The 25,924-nt window shown below is 41.6% G+C and overlaps 1 protein-coding gene and 1 pseudogene across 2 annotated transcripts in view; both read right to left on the reverse strand.

Annotated features, from left to right (window-relative positions):
* The window catches only part of EIF2B3 (eukaryotic translation initiation factor 2B subunit gamma), a 116,688-nt gene that overhangs the window by 34,811 nt on the left and 55,953 nt on the right, over positions 1-25,924 (reverse strand). The window contains exon 6 of one of the 2 annotated variants that reach the window (XM_006153802.2): positions 11,550-11,639. The exons of the other annotated variant lie outside the window; for it this stretch is intronic. Within the exon in view, the coding sequence (XP_006153864.1) occupies positions 11,550-11,639 (90 nt within the window). The remainder of the gene's footprint in view (positions 1-11,549; positions 11,640-25,924) is intronic. 2 annotated transcript variants of the gene reach the window in all.
* LOC114008780 (NADH dehydrogenase [ubiquinone] 1 beta subcomplex subunit 1 pseudogene) lies at positions 15,134-15,388 on the reverse strand (annotated as a pseudogene).

Below are 25,924 nucleotides of genomic sequence, written 5' to 3' on the forward strand. Positions count from 1 at the left end.
AGAAACAGAGAGACAGAAAGTGAGAAATCGCTCCCCAGGGGGGATGGCCACATCGTGATCCCTTTTCCTCCATTCTCCTCACAGGATCTTGGGCACACACACACACACATGCTCCTGGTGTAAGTCTAAGCCACTGGGTCTGGGACTTGAACCATGGTCGACTACACAGGAGTCCAGCAACATAGCCTTTATGCCAACTGCTGGTCCCTTAAGAGAGATTTTTGCTATAAGGTGCGCTGGTTCATCAGAGAGCTAGAGACAAGTGAGAAATGATTCCCCCATGCCACAATCCCTTCTCTTCACTCTCCTCTCAGGGTCTTAGGCATGCGTGCACCTGGCATGAGTTTAAGCTGCTGGGTTGAGGACTCAAACTGTGGTTGACTATGTGGGAGTTCAGTAGTGTAACCATTATGTCATCTGCTGGTCCCTAAACCTGATATTTTTAGTATTTTGCCTTGGTCTGAGATTAGGTCCTCTTTTTGGCCACCAGCTTCCAGGGAAATCCTAAAAATGATACCTATGGAAAAAGAAAAAAATTGGCTACTTTTGCAATCTGTCTTTACAAGCAATTCAAGAGATTTAAATTTCACTTCCTGTCATTCACTTAAAATCAATTTTTCAAAAGATTAGGTGGGGGACCAGTAGTTGGTGTGGTGGTTAAGGTGCTGGACACTCCCACATGGCTGACCATGGTTCAAGTCCTGGACCTGGTGGCTTGCTTTCTCACTTTCCTCTCTCTCTCTGTGTCTCCCTCTAGTCAAATTAAAATAAATGAATGAATGAATAAAATTGAGGTTGAACAAAAAATGACTTTTTTAAAAAAATTATTTTTTTGTTATTGTTATTATGTTTTAGCTTGTTTATCAGTGTAGGCTATTTTTTCTTTTTTAAAAATAATTATTTATCGAAGGGACCAGCAGTTAGCATAATGGCTCTGTCGCTGGACTCCCACATAGTCAACCGTGGTTCACGTCTTGGACCCGGTGGCTTAAAACTCACGCTGGGCACGTGTGCGTGCGTACCCAAGATCCCGAGAGGAGAATGGAGAAGGGATTGCATTATGTATTTATTCATTTATTTTCATTTGACCGGAGAAAGACAGACATACAGAGAGAAGGAAAGTCAGGAAGCAAGTCACCAGGTCTGGGACTCAAACCGTGGTTGGCCATGTGGGAGTGTCCAGTGCCTTAACCACCACACCATCTGCTGTCCCCTCTTTTTCTTTTTTAATTTCTTTGATACATTCAATTACTATACTACAGTTTGTAAAGTGAATTTATCCAACATGATTACACTTCACATCAGTCCAGATGAAGATATACGCAGTATCATCAACAGAGAAGCATCCATTTCTGTGTCCCATAAATGTCTTGTCTCTCTATTTTAATTCTTAATTTCTTTCCTCACACTCTCTCCCTTCTCCCACCCTCTTCCCATTTATTATCATTATTTTAAATCTGCTGTAGTACATGTGGGCTTTTCAGAGGGAGAGAGAGACCAAGCAAGCAATACTCCTGGACTGGAACTCGAATTACAGTTGACCATGTGGGAGTCCAGAGTCTTAGCCATCATACTGCTTGCTGGTCCCCAGAAAAGTGACTTTTATAGGACTTGGAACCCAAGTCCGCAGAGCAGAGGACTAGAAGCTTGGGTTTTCTTGCCTCTTCTCTCAGCAGAGTTATAATTGGGAAGAAAAGATGATTGCTAAAATAGCCCTATGCGTTGTTCTCAGAATTTTTTTTGCCATCAAAGAAAGTAGATATAATCTGAAATAGTGCAGGATATTATTTAAGATTAAAGGTACTGACTTAAAAGCTAGGTATTGGGTATACCGTGTTCTGTGATATCCTTTTTTCCTTCTTAGCAAAATACTGACAGTTTCTTTTCTTTTCTTTTTCCTTTGAAGAGGTTTTTGCTATAGGGCGCATGCATTCGCCAGAAGGACAGAGAGATGGAAAGTGAGAAATCACTCCTCTCGGGATCTTGGGCATACACGCACATGTGCCTGGCGTGAGTTTAAGCCACCGGGTCTGGGGCTCAAACCACAGTTGACCACATGAAAGTCCAGTGACATAGCTGTTATGCCAACTGCTGGTCCCCAGAATACTGACAGTTTCTCTAAGAATAAAATTTCAGTGTTGGTGCATATGACTTGAGAAAGAAACATGTTCAGATCCTATGGCTGGAGACTACTTAGGCTTAGGTCAATTCAATAAATTAATTCGGTTTACTCATCGAGCACCAAAATGTACTAGGCACTGCTTTAGACAATGGAGATATACAGTGAAACAAAACAGGCAAACCCATACCCACATTTAAAGTTCACAGACTGGCTGCCTTCAGATTTATTGAGCATCTACTGTGTGTCGCAAGATGAATCAGAGATGAATTTTGTCCTCAAGAAAAAAAGGTAGAAAAGGTTCAGCCCTACATGCTGGTTGTTAAGAGAGCCAGAGACCACATGGCTGACCATAGTTCAAATCCTTATCCTGGTGGCTAGAAAAACACGTGGGATGTGTGTGTGTGTGTATGTGTGTGTGTCTCCCTGTCTTTCTCTAGTAAGTGCATGTACCCTCTGGCAATTAACAACAACAACAAAAGAAGGTAGAAAAGACAGACATGCAAATACAACTTAATGGGATGAATATAATAAGATTATATGGGACCAGAAAACAAAAATATTAATATTTTTGGGTAGCAAATTAAGAATATTTTTGGGTAGCAAATTAAGAGTATCTAACCTAACAGGAGGTAAAGTGGAAAAAAACTGAAAGCAACATCTAGGGTCCAGTAGGTGGCGTAGTGGTTTAAGGCACTGGATTCTCATATGGCTGACCCTGGTTCGAATCCTGGGTCTAGTGGCCTGAAAATTATGCTGGGCACTTGTGCGTGCATGCCCAAAATCCCAGGAGAAGAATAGAGGAAAAGGGATTGTGACCTGGCAATCCCCTCTTGGGAAGTGATTTATCACTTTTCTTATCACTGTCTCTAGCTCTCTCTGACGAGTGCATACCAAAAACCTAAAAAAAAAAAAAAATCTAAGCAAGTATTTTAAGTAGTTTAGTTTTTCTCCTGAGAGAACAAGAGAGAAGGGGAGAACGTCCAACAGAATTTTGATGCTGTTTAACTACCCCAAGCCTTAGCCAGCCCTTGGTCGTGGACACATACGCTGCAGAGCATCCCATGTGGGCCAACATTGCAGAGCATCACATTTTATCACTGTGCCACTGTCCAGTTCCTGACAAGTTTTAATAGATATTTAATAATTTGTCAGAAAAGGAAGAAAGATGGAAAGGATACCAATTAAGCATTATACTTACAGGAAATTATTATTTCTTTCTGAGAGGTTTTTTCCTTTTTTTTTTTTTTGCTGTAGGGTGCGTGGCCTTGCCAGAAAGACAGTGAAAAACCAGAGAGGCAGAAAGCGAGAAATCACCCCCCAGGGGGGATGACCATGCCACAATCCCTTCTCCTCCATTCTCCTCTCGGGATCCTGGGAACGTATGCACATGCACCTGGCATGAGTTTAAGCCACTGGGTCTAGGACTTGAACTGCATTAGACTACATGGGACTCCAGCGACATAGCCATTATGCCAACTGCTGGTCCCGGAAATTATTATTTTTTTAATTGCCAGAGGAAGTGTATGATCACAGAGAGAGACAGAGAGAGGGAGAAAGATCCTCCAGTTGAGTCATGCTGCAATCCCCTCTCCTCCATTTCTCTATCTTGTCAGGATTTTGGATACCCATACACACATGCCCAGTGTGTTTTTCAGGCTGCTGGAACCAGGATTCAAACTACATGGTTTGTCATGTGAAATCTGACTCCTTTAGCCACTAGGTTATGGGTCTGCCTGAGAATTTTTTATTTATTTTTTATTTTTAAAGTTTTGCTCTACTAGGGTTTGTGTAAAGAAAGAGAGGAAGTGAGAAATCACCCTCTAGCAGGATGACAATCCCTTTTCCTCCATTCGTTTCTTGGGATGTTAAGCACTCACACACACACACACACACACACACACACGCACACACACACACACACACACACACACACACACATGTCCTGGTATGTTTTTCAAGCTGCCAAGACTTGAACTGAGACTTGAATCGTGCAGTCGGCCACGTGGGATCCAGCTGCCTTCACCTCTATGTCATTTGCTGGCCCCATAAGAATTATTTTAAAACTTTTCCTCTCATTTTTGATTTCCTGGTTCTGTTAGGATGCTTCTTTGTGGGAGTGCTCAAATTACAAATATTATTCCCATTTTTAAGTACTCTTCAAAAGGCTTTTTTCCTACCATAGTCTGGTCCATGATCCCCTCAAATGGAATAAAGTAGCTCAATTGGTCACTCACTTTTAATTATAAGTCAGTATAATGTACTGGTAGGCCTTTGTCTCTTCCCCAGCAGTCAGTGATTTCCAGAAGTCTCAGGGATCAAAATGAATATAACTCGGGCCAGCCTGTGGCCCTAGTGGTTAAGGAGGCTGGATCCCACATGGCCAACTGTGTGGTTGAATTCTGGACCCTACGGCTTAAAAAACACACCAGTGGAGGACAGCAGGTGACATGGTGGTTATGGTGTTGGACTCACATGTGGCTGACTGTGGTTTGAGTCCTAGACCTAGTGCCTTGCTTTCTCATTTTCTCTTGTTCTCTGTCTCGCTCTGGTCAAATTAAAAAATAATAATAAATAAAACTGAATAAGTAAATATTTTTTAAAAAAGAAGAAAGAAACACACCAGTGTGTGCATGCATTTTCAAAATTCTGACAGGAGGGGGGACTGGTAGGTTGGTAGGTGGCATGGTAGTTGGGGATACTAGACTCCCACATGTCTGATCATGATTTGAGTCCTGGACCTAGTGGCTTGCTTTCCCATTTTCCCTTGCTTGCTCTCTCTTGTTCTGTCCTTCTCTGGTCAACTTAAAAATAAATAAATAAATAAATAAATAAATAAAAGTAAAATAAAATAATTCTTAAAAAAATATTGACAGGAGGGAGAAATGGAGAAGAGATGTGGTGTGATCATGCCCCTGGGGAATGCCTCCCACCCCTGCTAGTACATGCACTCTCTGGTAAACTGAAAAAAAAAAAAAAAAGGAATGTAACTACAAAGTTCAAAGGAGACTATCCTGATTTAATCTCAGAGCACCTGCAGCTTTAGTCATTAGGACATCCACCAAATAACAGCTCTGCCGAGAAGGTGTGCAGGTCTCACACTCATAGTTTAATCTTGTAGTTAATTATTTTTTTGCTTTAAATTTTTTGCCAGAGGATGCATTTGATCGCTGGAGAGAGAGAGAGAGAAAGAGAGAGAGAGAGAGATAGAAAGTACACCCCAGGGGGAATGGTCATACAGTGATTCCTTCTCCTCTATTCTCTCAGGATTTTAGGAAGGCACACATATGAGCCTGGAGTGTTTCTCAAGCCACCGGGTCTAGGACTTGAACTGTGTAGTCAGCCATGTGGGATCCAGTTGCCTTAAGCACCACACTAGGAGCTGGTCCAGATGTTGTTATTTATAGAAAGGACATAGGACATCTACGGACAGGAAACAAATCTAGCCAATTCCATGGATTCCTGAACTGCTCAGTAAGGAACCAAGACTGCCCCTCCCTATCTCTCTGGCACTAACTGATCCCTCTTCTCTGCTTCTGATCTCCACTTGCTTTCCTGTGCTTACTCACGTCTTTCTAGCTAATCCATGACTTCAGCTCATATGTGTTTTTAATTATCAACCTGATTCTGACCTTGCTGCGTGGCTGTTTTCCCTCATCTCCTGAACTAACTTTGTGAGGCCCATCCTTACTCCTCTGTACTCCTCCGAGGCTCAGGCTAGAAGCTGGGACTGCTTCCTTATCCTCCCTGATGTGACATGTGTATGTGCATGTGTGTCTGGAATACAGCTGTCTGCCTCTGTGGTGGATGTTGCTAGCAATCAATTCATCAAAAGTGACAGATGTCGAGACTCTGGCTGTATGACATTGAGCAAATGTCTTTTGAGCTTCATTTTCTTCCTCTGCAATATGGAGATAATACTTAATGAGAGAAATATATTAAGGACTAAATGAAATATTATGCAAAAAGCACCCCGCATAGTGCCTGGTACATGCTTGGTGCTGTTAAAAAGTAATTTTGTGGCCTTTTGGCTGGAACTGCCACCTTCTAGTAATTAACCAAAATGACAAACACAAAGGGAAATAGGAGAGGCACCTGATAAATGTTCTCTGGGCCTTTTAGAAAACATAGAGTGGTTCCTTTGGCAACATACACATGCATCTACAAGAAAAGTGATACTACAAAAACATGGAGTGGTTCTTTTGGCAACATATGTGAATCTACAAGAAAGGTGATATTGTAGACATCAAGGGAATAGGTACTTTTCAAAAAGGAATGCCCCTCTAATGTTACCATGGCAAAACTGGAAGAGTCTACAACGTTACTCAGCATGCTGTTGGCGTTGTTGTAAACAAACAAGTTAAGGGCAAGATTCTTGCCAAGAGAATTAATGTGCATATTGAGCATATTAGGCATTCTTTTTTTTTTTTTTGAGAGGCTTTTGCTATAGGGCATGTGCGCTTGCTAGAAAGACAGAGAGAGAGAGACAGAAAGTGAGAGATCACCCCCTGAGGGGATGGCCACACCTCAATCCCTTCTCCTCCATTCTCCTCTTGGGATCTTGGGCATGCACACACATGCTCCCAGCATGAGTTTAAGCCACCGGGTCCAGGACTCAAACCACGGACAGCTACATGGGAGTCCAGCGACATAGCTACTATACCAACTGCTGGTCTCAAGCATATTAACCATCTAAGAGTAGAGATAGCTTCCCAAAGTGTGTGAAGGAAAATGACCAGAAAAAGAAGGAAGACAAGGAGAAAGGTACCTGGGCTCAACTGAAGTGACAGCCTGCTCCACCCAGAGAAGCACACCTTGTGAGAACCAATGGAAAGGAGCCTGAACTTCTAGAACCTATTCCCTATGAATTCATGGCATGATGGGTGTTAAAAATAAACTAATCTATGGTCTAAAAAAAAAAAAGTAATTTTGTGCTCTCTACCTTGTGCTGAATGCCAAACCTCAAGACTAAATACTCATAGCAGGACCAGATTCTAACACTAGCAGCGGCTAATGGTAACTGGATTCTTCTAGACAGGAAGGAAGTACTCGGCTTTAATTCTTCCTTTTAAGATTAATCCCTAGGTCTCTTAAAGGGGCTTCCATGTCTGGCACATTAGGGACAGATAAGGAAAGAGAGAGAAAGACAAATTTTCCTAGTTTTGTTTTGTTTTCCCTAAAATAAAACCAGAATTAACCCTGTTATAAATTGCTTCCTATAGCTTTAGCTCAGAAAGCTGGCATATTGCTTGAGTCCTTTAATAGGGCCATTACCAATCTAAAGCCCAACTCAGGTCTCTTTTTTAGATCAATTCCTACTAAGACAAGCAAAAAGCCCAGGCCAATACCTGGACTTCTAGACCTCCCTAGACATATACTAGCTGACACTGTAAAAAGCGAGGATGGTTACCTCACTATTTAGCATCAAGAAACGTCATAGTCACAATTCGGTCTAAGTTATACTCTGTTCTGGACATAAAATCCAATACACTGTGAATTAAAATCTTCAGGAGAGGGACCAGCAGGTGGCATGATGAATACGTCATTGGACTCCCACATAGTTGACTGTGGTTCAAGTCCTAGACCCGGTGGCTTAAAACTCACGTGGGGCGTATGTGCATGTGTACCCAAAATCCCGAGAGGAGAACGGAAAAGGGATCACAGTGTGACCATGCCCCCTGGGGGGTGACTTCTCACTTTATATCTCTCTGTCTCTCTGGTGAGAGCACATACTCTAGAGCAAAAAAATCTCTCTAAAGGAAAAAATAAACTACTGGAAAAAAAATGCTTAAGAGATTTTTTGAAACATTCGCCTACTACACTGCATTCAGAAGTGAATGAAAATCTGCTAAAATAGAGACCAGCAGGTGGTGTGCTGCTTAGGGCCCTAGACTCCCATAGGGCTGACCATGGTTTGAGTTCCAGACCTGGTAGCTTAAAATTCACAATGGGCACATGTGTGTGCGTGCCCAAAATCCTGAGAAGGGAATGGAGAAGGACTGCGGCGTGGCCATCCCTCCTGGGGGATGATTTTTCACTTTCCCTCTTACTGTCTCTCTCCGATGAGCATGTCCTATGGCAAAAAAACTTTAAAAAAGAAAGAAAAAAAATTGCTAAAATATGTATACAGATTAGTTGCTAAACTTGTCAAAGAAAGTACAGATTTTTTTTTCTTCACAGCTCTCCCCATAGCTTGTCTGCTTAATTAGCTGTCGAACTCCTCATTGCATCTTTTGCTACTGATGTGCCCCATTATTTCTGCTATCACTACATCTCCTCTGCTCCCATCCACCACGTGTATGCCGAATGCCTAGTCCAAGGCAGGTCGAATCCATTCTCAGAGAGTTTGCTAGGAGATATTACATGGAAATAACTAACAAAATGTCGAGTGTGACTTCATGGTTTCTACACAAAGAATACAGGGTAGAATATGTTATCTTCTATAGGTGAAATATAACAAAAGATTGCTAAAGCAGTCCTTTGAATTCGTGTCTCCTAGGTTTACCCTTTCCTCTACATGCCTAGAGGAGTTATTATTTCGTAAGCAAATTATCATAAATACTTTACTTCCCACTTACCTTGAAGGAATCGCTTTCCTATGCAGAAAGGTGTATGTTCTCTTGCCAGGTTGCATCATAGCTCATTTCATATAAGACTACTCTGTTTAAAGATCTGTAACTCCCCGCTCAGCTTTCAAGGCCTTCTACATGCTGCTACCAACCTGTTTAATTCCATCTCTCCCACAACTTCTAAGTCCTCACTATTCTAGCCAGAGATAAAGAAGCTCCCTCAATGCTACTCTAATTTGCCCTGATATTCCTTTATACTTTTTGTAATATGTTGGAATGTATGCATTTTCAATAGATGCCCTTTGGTTCTGGCAACTCTGAGAGGTGAAGGTAGATGGGGGCAGAAAAGAGACAAGGGTCTCTTTTTGCAGATCTTGACATGGGAGGTAGTTTGAGCTGAAACTCTGAATCATTTTCTCTTGCAGTAGGCTCTGGGAAAGTCCCACTTGGTAGAGTTTCTGGCCAGGAGCCACAGCCACACCACCAACTTCAGGCTTGTCTTCAGGGCACATACCACTGTACTGCATTTGCCTAGTGTGGGAACAGCTAACTAGTAGCGGCCAAATGAGGCTTGCTTTGGAGCAGAACTGCTTGTATACCCAGATACCAAAAGCTACAAACCTATCTAATAATAGCGAGGATGCACTATTAATTTTGGTTTTATTATTTGGGGGTGGTGGTGGAGGAGATGTGATAAATGGTATTATGGTATTGAGGTCCTTTTTTTTTTTTTTTTAAAAGCTTTTTGCCAGAGGGCATGGCATGTGTGCTCGCCAGAGAGAGAGGCAGTGAGAGGGAAAGTTAGAAATCATCCCCTGGGGGCACTGGCTACATTATAATTCCTTCTCCTCCATTCTCTTCTTGGGATTTTGTGTAGGTACATTTGCCCTGCATGATCTCTGGGGCCAGTAGGTGGTGTGGTGGATAAGGCACTGGACTCCCACAGGGCTGACAATGGTTCAGGTCCTGAACCCAGAGGCTTTCTTTCTCACCCCCGCTCCCCTCTGGTGAGTGCATGTGTCCTTCACAAAATAAAATTAAAAATGATTTGCTTTAAAATCATCTGAGGTGACAGTGGAGAAATGAGTGATGGTTGGGGTGAGCAAGTGGCATGGTGGTTGAGGTGCTGAGCTCCCACACGGCCATTGGTGGTTTGAGTCCCAGATCTGGCAGCTTACTTTCTCATTTTCCCTTTCTTTCTCTCTCTGGCTAAATTAAAAAATAAATAATCACAACAAATAAATAAATGAATAATTTTTTTTTTTTTGAGAGGTTTTTGCTATAGGGCATGTGCACTCATCAGAGAGACAGAGAGACAGAAAGTGAGAAATCACCCCTCAGGGGGAATGGCCACACTGCAATCCCTTCTCCTCCATTTTCCTCTTGGGATCTTGGGCATGCATGCCCACGTGCCTGGCGTTGAGTTCAAGCCTCCGGGTCTGGGACTCTAACTGCAGTCGACTACGTGGGAGTCCAGCGACATAGCCATTATTCTAACTGCTGGTCCCAATGAGTAATTCTTAAAAAAAAGAAAAATGAGTGATGGCATATATAAACAAGATTTGCCATGAGTTGATAATTATTGTCTGTGATGAGTACATAGAAATTCATTATATTACCTTCTCTAGTTTTGCATTTGTGTGAAAATTTGCATAGCACATCATTTAAAAAGTCATGATCTCGGGACCAGCAGTGAGTGAGAAAGTGAGAAATCACCACCCGGGGGAAAAGCCATGCTGCAATCCCTTCTCGTCCATTCTCCTCTCAGGATTTTGGGTATGTACATGCACGTGCCTGGCATGAGTTTCAAGCCACCGAATCTGAGACTTGAACTATGGTCAACTATGTGGGAGTCTAGCATCTTAACTGTTACACCATCTGCTGCCCCCCTCCCTTTTTAAAAAATTTGCTATAGGGTGTGTGTGCTTCAGAGAGATGGAGGGGGTGGGAAGTGAGAAAGCACCCTCCATGGGGGAAGGTCATGCTATAATCCCTACTCCCCTATTCTTCTCGGAATTTTGGGCATGCACTCACACATACCTGGCATGTTTTTCAAGCCACTAGATCTGGGACTCAAACCATGAGATTGACTGTGTGAAATCCAGACACTTTAAGCACCACACCACCTACTGGCTGGCCCATGATTTTCGTTTTTAATTCTTCTGAGGTTAAGTCTCTGGCCCTTTGTTAAGAGGGCCCATTTATGGGCTGGCAGATGGTGTAGTGGTTATGTCGTTGGACTCCTGTATGGTCAACTGTGGTTCGAGTCCCGGACCCAGAGGCTTGAAACTTATGCCGGGTACATGTGCTTGTGTGCCCAAGATCCCAGGAGGAGAATGGAAGAGAAAAGACTGGTGTGTGGCCATCCCCCTGGCGGGTGATTTCTCACTTTCCCTCTCACTATCTCTGTCTCTCTTTTTCTCTGGCGAGTGCATGCACTGAGCAAAAACTTCTTTTTAAAAAAAGGGGGGGCCCACTTAATGAATAGTTGCCAGGTGAAGGACACGTACTTGAAGACAAATGGCATAGGAACTGGGGAGTTCACCTGTGGAGAAGAAGGGAGGAGGAGCCTGGATTGTGCAGAAGGTGGCATCACGGGTTACACACAAGTTTTATAAAAATATTTTGCTTATTTGTTACAACACAGGCTCCAAAAATAGAAACAGAGGACTCTGTGGCACAGGCAAAATAACATTATGTGGGCAATAGGATTTCAATTCTAAAACAAAGGTGAGAAACCATGGAGCTATTTATATAAATGAATTATCTAGCATTAGGAAGGTTTAAAACTATCTTTTAAGTAAGATAGAAGGTAGCTTGTTAAAAACACTGTAGATTGATGTCACCTCTTTCTTTCTTACCCATTTTTCACTAGGAAATCCACAACGTATTTTTTTAAGCAGTAGAGGTGGGCATCCACAAGGCCTGTATGGAAGCGTATTCTAGGGTGCCTGCAAAAAAAAAAAAAAAAAAAAAGAAGAAGAAGAAAGAAGGGCTCACAATCGGGTAGCATGGCTTCATTCTATTATCAGGTAACAGGTAGGTATTAGGACGTTCTTAAGGGTCAGAGTCATGCTACTCTGGGGAGAGAGAATGGGGAACACTAGCCCTGATCCTATCCCATAAAAGATCTCTCTAGAAACTCTACTTCACACTCTATGAGGCTTTTAGGATTCCAAAGAAACTTAATGATAAATCAAATCATCGACAACTGTCCATCTTCTATTCTGTCACAAACTTCTACCTACAATTATGGTAACTAACATCTTTCTGCTTTTATCCTAACTGTGCCACTTTCTGTAGGCCACACTCTCGCCATTCTTTCATTTACCTCCAGGATTTTACATGTACTGCTCTATCTTTGTAGCAGATAAAGTAAAATGCTATAAATATTCCTAACTCTTTACTCTTATTTATCCATTAGGTCTCACTTCAGATATACTTCCTCTAGAAAAACCTTCACTGACACCCAACAACACCCAGTGCCTCCTTCTATCAGTTAACTTATCATACAATATCTATTTACTTATCTTCCTTTCATTAGACTGACATTCAGCAGAAAGCAGAGATTTAACTTCACAGACTTAGCATTAACACCATTAACATTGTGCCTTAGACTATAAATTAAATAGTTGTTACAGGTCAGCAGGTGGCGTAGTGGTTAAGGCACTTGAGTCCCATTTGGCAGACCACAGTTTGAGTCCTGGGCCTGGCAGCTTGCTTTCTCATTTTCCCTTTCTTTCTGTCTCTGTTAAACTAAAAAATAATAATAACAAATAGTTCTGGGACTCGAACCATGATCAGACATGTGGGAGTGTCCAGCACCTTAACCACCATATTACCTGCAGGTCCCCAAATCTCCTTCTTAAAAAAAAAAGGGGGGGGGGACCAGCAGATGGCATAATGGTTATATATTGCTAGACTCCCACATAGTCAACCATGATTGAAGTCCTGGACTTAGCGGCTTAAAAACTCACGCTGGGCGCATGTGCGTGCATGCCCCAAATCCCAAGAGGACACTTAATGAGAAGGGACTGTGGTATGGCCATTCCCCCCCAGGGGGCAGTTTCTCACTTTCTGTCTCTCTGGAAAGCATACACATGCTATGCAAAAAAACTCTTAAAAAAAAAAAAAAAAGATGAAAAGCTCTCAAATCTGCACATAAAATTCTATTCCAGGGGCCAAAAAAAGTGCAGCTGCAAAACACAATTCTCTGTGAGGCTGATCCACGTGAGAAGGTTCTAGATTCTTGGCAGGAGACCTCACTAAGTAAGCCGAGTGCCTGTGTGCCTGTGATCCAGGGCTGGCTGGGGGTGGCTGGGGGTAGACAGCGGCATGGGGACCCTGTTAGGAGAACCATCTCTCTCTCCTGTTTGCTAATGGAGTAAAAAATTAAAATGAACTTAAAATAAATAAATAAAATGAAAATATACCCAACAACCAAAAAAATTCCATACCAGTGCACATTCAAATACAAGATGACGACAGGAGGCATGGTGGTTAAGGTGCTGGACTCCCATATGGCTGACTGTGGTTCAAGTTCCCCTGGACCTGGTGGCTTGCCTTTTCACTTTCCCACTTTCTCTCTAGTCAAATTAAAAATAAATAAATAATAATAAATTGAATTAAGTAAATAAATAATTAAAAAAAAAAAAAAAGACGACACATTCTGGCTCCTTTAATGTCCCCTCCAAGAAATTTATTGGCCTCCTCCTATAAGTATTACACCTCTGAGTTACAAAGATGAAATAGAACCATCATTTTTATGTGATTTTTAAAAATAATTATTTAATTTTATTTATTCATTCATTCATTTATTTTAATTTGACCAGAGAGAGAGACACACACACAGAGAATGGGAAAGTGAAAAAACAAGTCACCAGGTCCAGGACTGGAACCATGGTCAACCACATGGAAGTGTCCAGCGCCTTAACCACCACGCCACCTGCTGGTCCCCTTTATGTGATTTTTTAATCCAGAATAATGAATGGCTATAGATATTACAAGAATATAGGGGAGTATGTAGGGTATATATAAGGGAGCACAAATGAATAAGGACTATTCTGCCTAGGGCAGGAAGGGTCAGAAAATGAACTGAATTTTGAAAGAACAGGTAAGGGAGAGAGGGGTAGCCTTGGCTAAAGGAGTATCAGGATGGTGAAAATAAAGAACAGAAGCATTAAAAGGAATGCAGAAGTCAGAATTACAAGCAATTCTTCATAGCTATATGGTAGAGTGTTGAGTATGGGGTTATGTTAGGAGAATGGTGACATATAAGGCTGGAAAGGTAAACATGGGTAGATGACCATGGGCCTTAGGAATTTTGTGCTTTGTTCTATAAGCAGTGTATCTATAGGTTTAGGGCAAAGAGACAGTAGAGAACAAAGTTCAAAGTTCTGAGAGTATTAGAAAAACCATGGAGCAAAGTGTTGGGAAAACTAATGGAACAGGGTTCCAGGGCAACAGAGGTGGGGGAAGGGTAAAAGGCATAAGCAAAGGCACTAGTCCCAAACTTCCTCTTCTAAAGCCAGGAGAAGGAAACTGAAGTAGGTCTGAGTAGCAAAGTCAGGGGTAGGGGGCAATATGCTGGGAAGTCAGTAGCTGTTAGCCAAGATTTCTCTAAGGAGGAGGAGGCAGGGTCATTTTCTGATAGGAGAGTAGAGACAGTTGAGAATAGCTGCTGAAGGAATGGAAAGTTAGCCTAGGACGGGTGTAAGAATGTAGAATGGCTCTGAGGGGTGAGTTAAAATTGGAACCATGAATTATGATGGTATCAATTTATTTCACTGGATAATATTCTTCCTTACTTTAATAGAACCAATGTAGTACTAGACAAAGTAGATGTTAAAAGTAATCCAGAGGACCAGCAGACGGCATCATGATTATGTTGCTGGACTCCCACATGGCCAATTGTGGTTCAAGTCCTGGACCTCATGGCTTGAAATTCACACTAGCGCTTGTGTATGTGTGCCCAAAAGTCCAAGAGGAGAGTGGAGGAAAAGGGATTATGGCATGGCTCTTCCCCTAGGGGAGGTAATTTCTCACTTTTTATCTGTCTTTCTGGCAAATGCATGCACCTTATAGCAAAAATCTCTCTCTCTCTCTCAAAAAAAAAGTAATTCAGGCCTAGCCATTGTGGTCCAGCAGTAACACAAGTGCCCTGCAAGGCTGGAAGCCATATGGCCAACTACAGGTTCAGCTCCTTGGGTCAATCTGTAAATATGCCAGGCATGCATGTTGACACCCAGGATCCTGTCTTGAAGAGCTGAAGGGCTGAAAAAGGGGACTGTACAATAACAAGACTCTGTTGGGGTGTGTGTGTGTGTGGGGGGGGCTCTCTCTTTCGTGCTATTATTATTATTATTCTTTAAATAACAAACATGCTTTTATCTTCTCATTACTTTTTAAAATGTGAACATTCTGTATTCAGCCATAATTTTTACTTTCAGGTCACTTCCTCATTGGGCCTTAATTCCCTTTTAAATAATACACTCTTGTCCTGGAAGTCCGTTAGCTTTTCATCATTCTTTCTGTCTAGATAACAACCAAACACAAATCCCACAGGTACAAGTATGTGAACCCAGTGGTCACGCACCATCTGAAGTAAGTTTGTCACGATTGCTGTGGCTTGGACACCAACAATGACCCCGTGACCAAGGGCAGGGCAGAGCTCAGTCACTGGCGCCAGCGTAAGGGGCATCTCGGGCCCCCTCATGATATTATTATTATTATTTAAAGTAATCTGAAGTTGAGGGTTATAACAGCAAATACAGCAAAAGGAGTGAATACATAGAGGGAAGTGTCTGAGGGCACAGGATGTAAATAGATTGAATGAAGGAAATGAGTGGAAAAAGAGCAGAAAGGGACTAGAAAGATATAACAAAACCAAAATGAAGGACCAGAATTCTGAGTAAAGACAATGCATTAACCACAGGTATAACTATCCCCTACTCCTTCCGAAAACTCATTAAAGCAACAGTAAAAGTTTCTTTTCTTTTTCCTTTTACAATATAAACCCACAAGGACAAAGACCACAAGAAGAAACGACAACAAAAGCTTGGAAGCTGGAAAACAGAAAGACAGTGGTAACAGATTCCTACCCAAGGAAGCTCCTAAACCAACCCTAAGGAAAGCTACAAAGCAGCCCTGTCTGTCACTGGCAGCACAGATTTCACCCTACCCAGGCAGAAGATTGGAAGGTTTTTCTCTGAAGTCCACAGCTAGCCTCAAAGAAAAGGCTTAAAGATACTGACACGGGTATTTTCTTACAGCCATATGGCATTATAGGAGAGTTAAGAGTGTAAAAGAGCAAGAATAAAGGTCGCAGTGCCTACACCAGACAAGATATCTTGGGAAAGGTTCATGATCTTGACTTCCACAAGTCCTTCTGTACCAACCCCTGCATCTTCTGTCCCTACAACTGCTAATTAGAGAAGTACTTTAGGAATAAGGGCTGGTTATAAATGGGGGGTTTAATCTAGATAAATATTACTTTAAGATTCTCCACACCCTTGAGAAAATAAAAAATTTTAACCATTTCTCTTCATCTGTAGTCCCAGAAGTACAGATACGGTCATGATTTCTGAGGTCTTGACTAACACCTTTGTCCCCACAGATAAATGTCTAAACCTTCTGAGATGAACTTGTGAATATTTTATTCCATTTAAAAGATATCTTTCTCAAGCTTGTTTTAATATTTCCATTACCCTTCCAGTAAAAATCCTTGACAAGCATTCAAAAGAAATCAACATAACACTGGGGAAAAGCTACATGATTTTCTTATTAAGTATTTGGCACAAATATCTTTTACTTATGAATTATTAAAAACACATGTCTATCAGAAATAAAACAGGAATTTGGAGCTGGAGGCAGAGGTCTTTAAAAAACAACTAAGCCAATCTAGCTGGGGAAACTGAGGCTTAGAGAAACAAAGCGCTTTGCTCAAGGTCATGCAGCTGGTTTGTCTTAGGACTCCAAATTCTCTGGACTTGAATTTCCAGTACCATGCTTTTTCTACGAGCAGTATTTTATCCCACCACACGTAATATCTCTCTGATGAGAAATGCATAAATTAAGTGTGTGGGAAGGGTGGTGTGTTTTGTGCAAGTCCAATGAGATGGTAAAAACCTAGGCCCTTAAAAAAAAAAGAAACAAAATCATTTCTTTTTTGGAGAGGTTTTTGCTATAGGGCACATGTGTTTGCCAGAAAGAGAGAGACATAGAGACAGAAAGCGAGAAATCACCCCCCAGGTGGGATAGTCACGCCACAATCCCTTCTCCTCCATTCTCCTCTCGAGATCTTGGGCACTCACGCACATGTGCCAGGTGTGTTTAAGTCACTGGGTCTGGGACTCAAACCGCAGTTGACTACATGGGAGTCCAGCAACATAGCCATTATGCCAACCGCTGGTCCCAAACAAAATCATTTAACGAACACAAAAATGGAAAATTATCTGATGATGATAATGCCTATGGTAATATCTTCGACTGGACTAACATACAATATATTCATGCTGGGAAAATCTATTTTGTATGCTGTAAATATATACAATGATTGAATGTAAAATAAGAAAATAAAATTTAAAAATAAATAAAAGCAATGTATATGGTAATATCCATGATTTAATTATCACACACTATATGCATTCTTTGAAAATTATATTGTTCAGGACCAGCAGGTGGCATGGTGATTGAGGTGCTGGACTCCCAGATGGCTGACCACTGTTTGAGTTCTGAATCTGACACTTGCTTTCTCACACTCTTATGAGTACATGTGCCCTATAGCAAATTAAAATAAATAAATAAATAAATAAATCTTTAAAAAAACTATATTGTACATCATAAAGATATACAACAATTAAATGTAAACAGGGAATTATAAAATAGGAAACTTAAAAAAAAAAAATCCTGGGCCCTTTGGAGTAGTTACAGTGCTGCCTAAAGACTGATTGATTGGCTTGCTAGGGAGACTGCCTCTAAATCTAACACCAGGTTAGCATGCCTCCTGCTCTGACAACAGCTTCCTGCTACCTATCTTACTCTTCAGAATTAGACATGCCTGAAGCCCAACAAAACACCGTTTCTGAAATGAAGCAAATACTTTTCTCTCGCTCAGAAAGAGAAAAAAAAGCACGCTGGGATATACTTTCTATTTTTGTTCTTTTCTCTTCCAACCATTACAAAAGTAAGAATTTAAAAAGAGATTTCTGATCCTCCTATATATATGAAATAACTTTGGTATTTGCCCAGAATTAGCTCCAAGCTTTAGAAAATCAGTTTTAAAAGACAGGAAGTACTGTATTCTCATATTCAAAAAGTACTTGAAAATCTGAATCTAATTAGCTTTCACCCACCATCTCACCAAGGCAGGAGGAGTATGATGCCCCAGAGGGTCATAGGAATGGAGGAAGAACATTTTTACTGTTCACTGATCCAGCCAGCTGCCCTATTACAACTACACACCAAAGATCCTGAATCACTGGGGTGTGGATTACAAATTAGGAGAATGAGGAGAAATCTGCCAACAATGAAAGGCAATCTAGTCTTAGGGACATGGTAGAAGATGTGGTCTCAATGGCTCTGGTGCTTGTCCATGGCCCTGCACTTAACATCTGTTACAGAAAAATTCACATCCACCTGCTCTTGTCTTCTCTTCACCTTTGACTATGTCCATCTTCTTTGCTCCAATCATGCCCAAGCCTTGCTTGCTTTCTCAGGGGCCACTGAGGTTGAAGTACTCATTAACACTACACTACATAAAGCCATAAACTATTAGGTCATCAGGAAAGTCCTGACATGTTTTTCTATGCAAAAATGCGTCATTGCTTTCCCCAAAACTCAATAGTTAAAAGGAGGTTAAAAAAAAAAAAGCAGAAGATAGTCTCCACCCCTTAGTTGTTTTTTTGTTCTTTTTTTTGAGAGGTTTTTGCTATAGGGCATGTGTGCTCCCAGAAAGACAGAGACAGAGAGACAGAAAGGGAGAAATCACCTCCCAGGGGAGGAGAGATGGCCATGCTATAATCCCTTCTCCTTCACTCTCCTCTTGGGATCTTGGGCACACACGCCCACACGCCTGGCGTGAGTTTAAGCCACCAGGTCTGGGACTCAAACCGCGGTCGACTACAAGGGAGTCCAGCAACTTAGCCATTATACCATCTGCTGGTCCCCTGCTGAGTTGTTAATGATAGACACACAAGACTCTGATTTCTAAGAATTTAATGTCTGAGACCCCAACTCTAATAAGCAGCAAACGCACAAACATCAGCACTTGATGGATGCATAAATGAGTCAGGGCTCTTGTTTTACCCGATAATTACAATGAGTTCTTCTTTCTGTCTTCCAAAGGACATAATCCCTCTAGTTTGAGGATTTGACAATGCAACTTTGATACTTTTCAAATCCTGTATCTTAAATCAATCCTGCATACTGCTGTCAGATTATGTTTTCAGAATTCTTAATTTTTTTTTTGAGAGATTTTCTCTATAGGATGCGTGCGCTCGCCAGACAGACAGAGACTTAAGAGACAGAAAGCGAGAAATCACACCCCAGGGGGGATGGTCACGCCGCAATCCCTTCTCCTCCATTCTCCTCTCGGGATCTTGGGCACGCATGCACACGCGCCCAGCTTGAGTTTTAAGCCACTGGGTCCGGGACGCGAACCGCGGTCGACTACGTGGGAGTTCAGCAACATAGCCATTATGCTAACTGCTGGTCCCAAGTGATAAACACTTTCAACCAAGAAGACTATACCCAGCAAGACTATTCTTCATATAGGGAAAAAAAAAAAAAGCAAAAAACATTTTCAGATAAAAATTGAAAGAATTTACCAACACCAGACCAACTCTCCAAGAAATGCTGAAGGGAGTACTATACCAGGAAAACTGAAGTCAGACACACAGAGATGAGTATAAAAAACAACCAAGAAAGTGGCCAGCCTAATGGTAGAGACAATTCTGGAGTGGAATGTTAACTTCCAGAGTTTAAAAGGAAAGATCAGACCACAGTAACACTACAAATTCAACAGAAGAGAGATTGATTACATGAGACTGAACTGGTTAAATAGAATTTTATGACTTTTGACTAAAACATTACTGATTTTCTTCTATGTTTTGTTTTCCATATTTAAAGATTTTTGCCTTCTCTTGAACTGTTGATAGTTTCATCTACCTACTATTTGAAATGAATCCTAACCTTTTTCCTGGCTTTAAGTCTTAACATTTTTTGAGTTTGATCTCAACTAAACTAAAACTGCTTTTCTTGAAATTAAAAATGCATTAAAAATATCTATTTAATGACTGCAGTAACTTATATAGTCCCAGCTAGACGCTACTTTATAGTATGTTCACTTTACTCACTCAGGTTTAAACCTAAAGTCAGACATGTGTTCATAGAAATGTATATATCAGCTGTGCTTGCTGTTAAAAGTTTTTAGATTAAGATCTTTAGTGAATCAATACAATGTGAGAAAAAAAAAAAAGGAATGGAAAACAACGTAGATACCAGAGATAGTGTGGGAGGAGGATGGGAAATGGCAGAAGGGGAGAGGTAGAGAATCAAAGGGGAAAAAAAGCAAAAATATATAAGAAACTAGAAATGGAAAATTATTTGTTGACGATAATATGTATGGTAATACCCTTGATTAAGCCAATATACAGTGTATTCTGGTGGAAAAATCTCATTTTGTATACTATATTGGTGTACAGTGAATGAACGTAAATTAAAAAACAGATTATTTAATTTTATTATTATTTTTAAAAATCTGCTTTAGGGCATGTGTGCTTACCCGAGAGAGAGGAGGAAAGACAGAGAGAGAGAGAGAGAGAGAAAGTGAGAAAGCAAGCTGTTAGGTCCGGGACTCAAACCATTGTTGGCCATGTGGGAGTCCTGCACTTTAACCACACCATCTGGTGGCCCCAAGATCCTATTTTTTAATATAGTGAGAGATACTTATTGCTTAATTACATCTTACATGAGCTCATCTAAAATACAAAGGAACCGCACTGTTTCCTAAATTTTTATTTTGATAAATGGATTTAGAACAATAATCAAAAACCCATAACAAAACCCTTACTTGTTTTTTCATGGAAAGAATTTTAGATCTAGTCAGCTATCTCCTGAACATTATAAGAACCAAGCTTTGTTAATAAGGCTTCATCATATTCTTCATGGAGAGAAAAACAAACAAACAAAAAAACAACAAAAAAACTTCAATGGAGTTGGCAAACTACACCTGCCAGCTGGATAGCCCTGCCATCTGTTTTTGTAAATAAAGTTTTAGTAGAACACAGCCACACTAACTTGTTACATAAAAGCAACAGAGAACATATGGCCTGTAGAGCCTAAAATATTTACTATTTGGCCTTTTTTAAAAAAAGAATTATTTATTCAATTTTATTTATTTATTCATTCATTTTAATTTGAACAGAGAGAAACAGAGAGAGAGTAAGTGAGAAAGCAAGCCACCAGGTATGGGACTCAAACTGTGGTCGGCCATGTGGGAGTGTCCAGTGTCTCAGCCACCATGCCACCTGCTGGTCCCCACTATTTGGCCTTTTACTGAAAAAGTTTGCCAATCCTTCTTTTCTAAATTATTGACAAAGTGCTTGTCCACTCAGCAGAGAGAGACAAGGGAAGGAAGAAAGCACCCCTCAATGGGGCATGGTCACACTGCAATCCTTCTCCATTTCTCCATTCTGTCAGGATTTTGGGTACACATACATAAACACACACACAGTGGGTTTTTCTTAAGGTTTCTTAAGGTATGACTTTCAAGCTGCCAGGTCCAGGACTCAAACTGTAGTCAGCCATGTGGGAGTCTAGCGCCTAACCACCACCACCTGCTGATGCCCGTCTCCTCCCCATCTTCATGGGGTTTTCAAGCCTTTGAGGTTGAGATTCAAACGGTAGTTGGCCATGTGTGATCAAGATCCCTTAATCACCAGGCCACAGGGCCAGGGTCCAACCCTTCTCTAGGATATTTATTGCAAAGTAACAAAGCCCTGGATTACAGATCCTTAAAAATGGCTCATTAATATGCAATTTCCCACTCTTCATTCAAACGAACATTTACTGGAATTTCTTCTTTCTTTTTTAAAGAATTATTTTTTAAATTTATTTAAATGTGACCAGAGAGAACAGACCGAGAGAGCAAGTGAGAAAGCTGCCAGGTCCAGAACTCAAACTGTGGTTGGCCATGTAGGAGTCCAGTGCCCTTAACCACCACACCACCTGCCAGCCCCTGGTTTTTTTTCTGTTTGTTTGTTTTGTTTTGTTTTTTAAAGACAGATTTTTGCCATAGGGCGTGTGCACTCACCAGAGAGACAGAGAGAAAGAAATGAGAAATCACCCCAGGAGGGAAGGTCATACTGCTATCCCTTCTCTATTCTCCTCTCGGGATTTTGGGCATGTATGTATATGTACGCGACATGAGTTTCAAGCCGCCAGGTCTGGGACTCAAAGCACGATCTACTGCATGGGAGTCCAGAGACATAACCATTACACCATTTGCTGGTTCCAGGATTTCTTACTTCTAATATATTCTTACTCAGTTTCCTCATTAATAATATAGGTATAACAATATTGATAGTATTGATTTCAAAGGATTATAGTAAGGATCCTATAAGACCTTTAACATAGTAACTGGCACAAAATTTGAGAAATGATATGTGATACAATTATCATTTTCATCCTCAAAAAAAAATATCCTAGGAAATGTACCGCTCCCTCTGATGGTCATGACCACCTATGTGAAAGAAGGGATCCCTGGCATCCATGAGGCTTGACATTATACTCTGGAGACAACTTTGTTTTCGTAACACTCAGATTGCGACAGAAAGAACATGTAGAATGTTCTTTTGACATGAAATAACAGTTGACTTGTAACACCAGACATACCAAGAACTCATTTTTCTGAATTTATCAGGAAGCCAAATATGATTTGAATTGATAAATACCTCTCCTGAGAACTTAGAGCTCACTTGCAGTCCCAAACTCAAGAAACAATATTAAACCATGTAAAATTAAAATTAAAATATTTCAGTAACTCATCACTACTCAAACAACCATCTACCAAATCTGGTAGCAAAATAAAATTCCCACTTACTGCGACCAGCAGATGGCATAATAGTTATGCTGCTGGATTCCCACATGGCTGACCATGGTTCAAGTCTTGGACTAGGTGACTTGAAACTCACTCTGGGTACGTGTGCATGCATGCTAAAAATCCAGAGATGAGAATGGAGAAGGGGTTGTGGTATGACCATGCACCCTTGGTGGGGGAGTGATTTCTTGTTTCTCGTCTCTCAGGTGAGTGCACACACCCTATAACAAAAAAACTCTCCCTCTAAATAAGAATTCCCACTTATTGTGAGAAATATGATTTTTAAGAAGCCTAACAGCCTTGGGACCAGCAGTCGGCATAATGGCTATTTCGCTGGAAATGTGCCTGGCATGAGTTTAAGCCACTGGGTCCGGGACTCGAACCACGGTCAACTACATGGGAGTACCGTGACATAGCCCTTACGCCATCCTCTGTTGTCCAGTGACATAGCCATTACGCCATCTGCTTGTTTCCCCAGTTTTTTTTTTTTTTAATGAGAGGTTTTTGCTATAGGGTGTTTGCACTTGCCAGAGAGACAGAAAATGAGAAATCACCCCCAGGAGGGATGGCCATGCAGCAATCCCTTCTTCTTCATTCCCAGTGGCCTGAGTTTTAAGCCACTAGGTCTGGGACTTGAACCATGGTCAACTATGTGGGGAGTCCAGTGACATAATCATTACACCATCTGCTGGTCCCTCAAGTATCAGTATTTTAAAAGATGCTCTCCTGGGACTGGCATTGGTTAAGATCCCCAACTTTCCCAGAACTAAGGACCAGTAATAGTTAAGCTCTGTGTTAGGGAACTAGGTCCCACATGGCTGATTACAGCTCAAATGCTGGCCCTAGCAGTTTGAAAAATATGCCCCAGTGATTTGAAAAACACACTGAGTGCAGGTGTGTGTGTGCCCCACATCCTGATGGGAAGGGGAAATGGAAGAAAAGGATTGGAGCATGCTCATAACCCCTGGAGGTCGCTTTCTCTTGCTTTCATTCTCTCAAGCACACTTGCTCTCTAGTAATTAAAAACAAAAATGCTCCCCAGGGTTGGGAACTACTGGTCTTGGGAGAAGGGGAGACAAGAAATCAATATTTATAGTAGTATCATGCTAGAAGTGCTCTGGTTGAATGGGTATACACTGTTTTATACTATGCTTATTTTGGAGTTATAAAAGGCACAAATGTTATAAGATAACATTCATAGTAGGTTTTTGTTCTTGTTTTAGGTTTTTGCCATCCGGCACATGCACTCACCAGAGACAGACAGAAAGGAAAGTGAGACATCATCCCCTGGGGAGGATGGCCACTCCCATTCCCTTCTCCTCTTGGGAGATTTTGGGCATGGACACACACATGCCCCATGTGATTTTTCAAGCTGCCAGGTCTGAGACTCAAACCATGGTTGGCCATGTGGGAGCCCAGCTGCCTTAACTACCATGCCACCTGCTAGCCCTCATAATCGTTCTTATACATGCAAAGACTAATGCAACAAGCTTGCTTTTGGAGAAGAAAATAATTTAATCATCCAAGTAATTTAATTCTACAATTGAAAGAATGATCTTTCCAGGGGTGAGAAAATATGCCTTACCAGGCAGTGGCAACTACAGGGAAAACCATGTTACTGCGTGTTTAAGACTGGATTCTCCAAAAGTGATGCTGACATAGAATCTGGAGTAAAAGATGTTTATTAGGAACTAATAACTGTGAAAAGAGGGAAAATAAGCAGGACTGGGTAGAGGTAAAAACTGAAATGAGATACAGGGTCTACAAAGCCTCAGTCAACCCAGTAGGGAGATCTGGAGCAAATACTGCCTGACAAAGTGGATGGGCCTTTATACCCCCACCTCATTCAGAGTATGCAGGCTTCCCCAGAAAGCACAGGTCCCTAACCTTCCTGGCACTAAGGACCAGCTTCACTGAAGATAATCCCTCCACAGACTGGGTTGTGTGTGGGAGCGTGTTAGTTCCAGGGTGATCCAAGTGTACCACAACCACTGTGCACCCCATTTCCACCACTACCATATCACAACATACAATGTAACAATCACACAACAGTAAGGTTCGTGCTCGTGCTCCCACGACAATCCAATACTACTACTGACTGACAGGAGGCAGAGCCCAGGCAGCAATGTGAGAGATGGGGAGCAGCTGCAAACACAGATGAAGCTTCATAGCTTGCCTGCTGCCAACCCGGTGGCCCGACACTGGTCTATAGCCCAGGGGCTGGGGAGCCCTGCCATAAGGACATGAAGCTAGACAGTATGACTGTTGAAGATCATGGCAGATCCTGAAGTTGGTGAGATAGAGGCTTACTGACCACAATCCCTAGATGAGTAGTGGGGCCTTCCTTGAAGGGGGACTTTCCTTGAAGGGGTCCTAGTTAGTATATATCTATGTCTATCATATTACATTACTGCAATGGACACAAGTAGGTTAAAAGGTAGCTTCTTTTGGGGGCTGGCAGGTGGCATGGTGATTAAAGGCACTAGACTCCCACATGGCTGACCACAGTTTGAGTCCAGGACTTGGCAGCTTGCTTTCTCACTTTCGCTGTCTATCTCTGACTCTGTCCCCCTCTGGTCAAATTAAAATAAATAAATAAATAAAGTCGAATAAAATAATTATTTTTTTAAAAAAAGCATCTGGTATTTTCCAACCTGCTTTAAAAAAAAAAAAAAGGTAGCTCTTTTTCTCAGAAATGTATTTATTTATTGTTATAGGGCATGTGCACTCACTGGAGAGTAACAGACAGAGGGAAAGTGAGATAACACCCCCCCAGTGGGAGTGACCACGCTGCAATCCCTTCTCCTCCATTCTCTTGGGATTTGGGGTACACACACACACACTCACACACACACACACGTGCCCAGCATGCTTTTCAAGCCACCACACAGTTGGCCATGTGGGATCCAGCCATCTTAACCACTACACCACTAGCTGGCCCTCTCAAGAATTCATTCTTTTTTTTGAGAGGTTTTTGCTATAGGGCGCGTGCGTTTACCAGACAGAGAGACAGAAAGCGAGAAATCACCCCCCAGGGGGGATGGCCACACCGCAATCCCTTTTCCTCCACTCTCCTCTTGGGATCTTGGGCACGCACACACACGCGCCCGGCATGAGTTTAAGCCACCGGGTCTGGGA

This window comes from Tupaia chinensis, unplaced genomic scaffold (genome assembly GCF_000334495.1).
Source record: "Tupaia chinensis unplaced genomic scaffold, TupChi_1.0 Scaffold000387_1, whole genome shotgun sequence".
In the NCBI taxonomy this organism is placed as follows: Eukaryota; Metazoa; Chordata; class Mammalia; order Scandentia; family Tupaiidae; genus Tupaia; species Tupaia belangeri.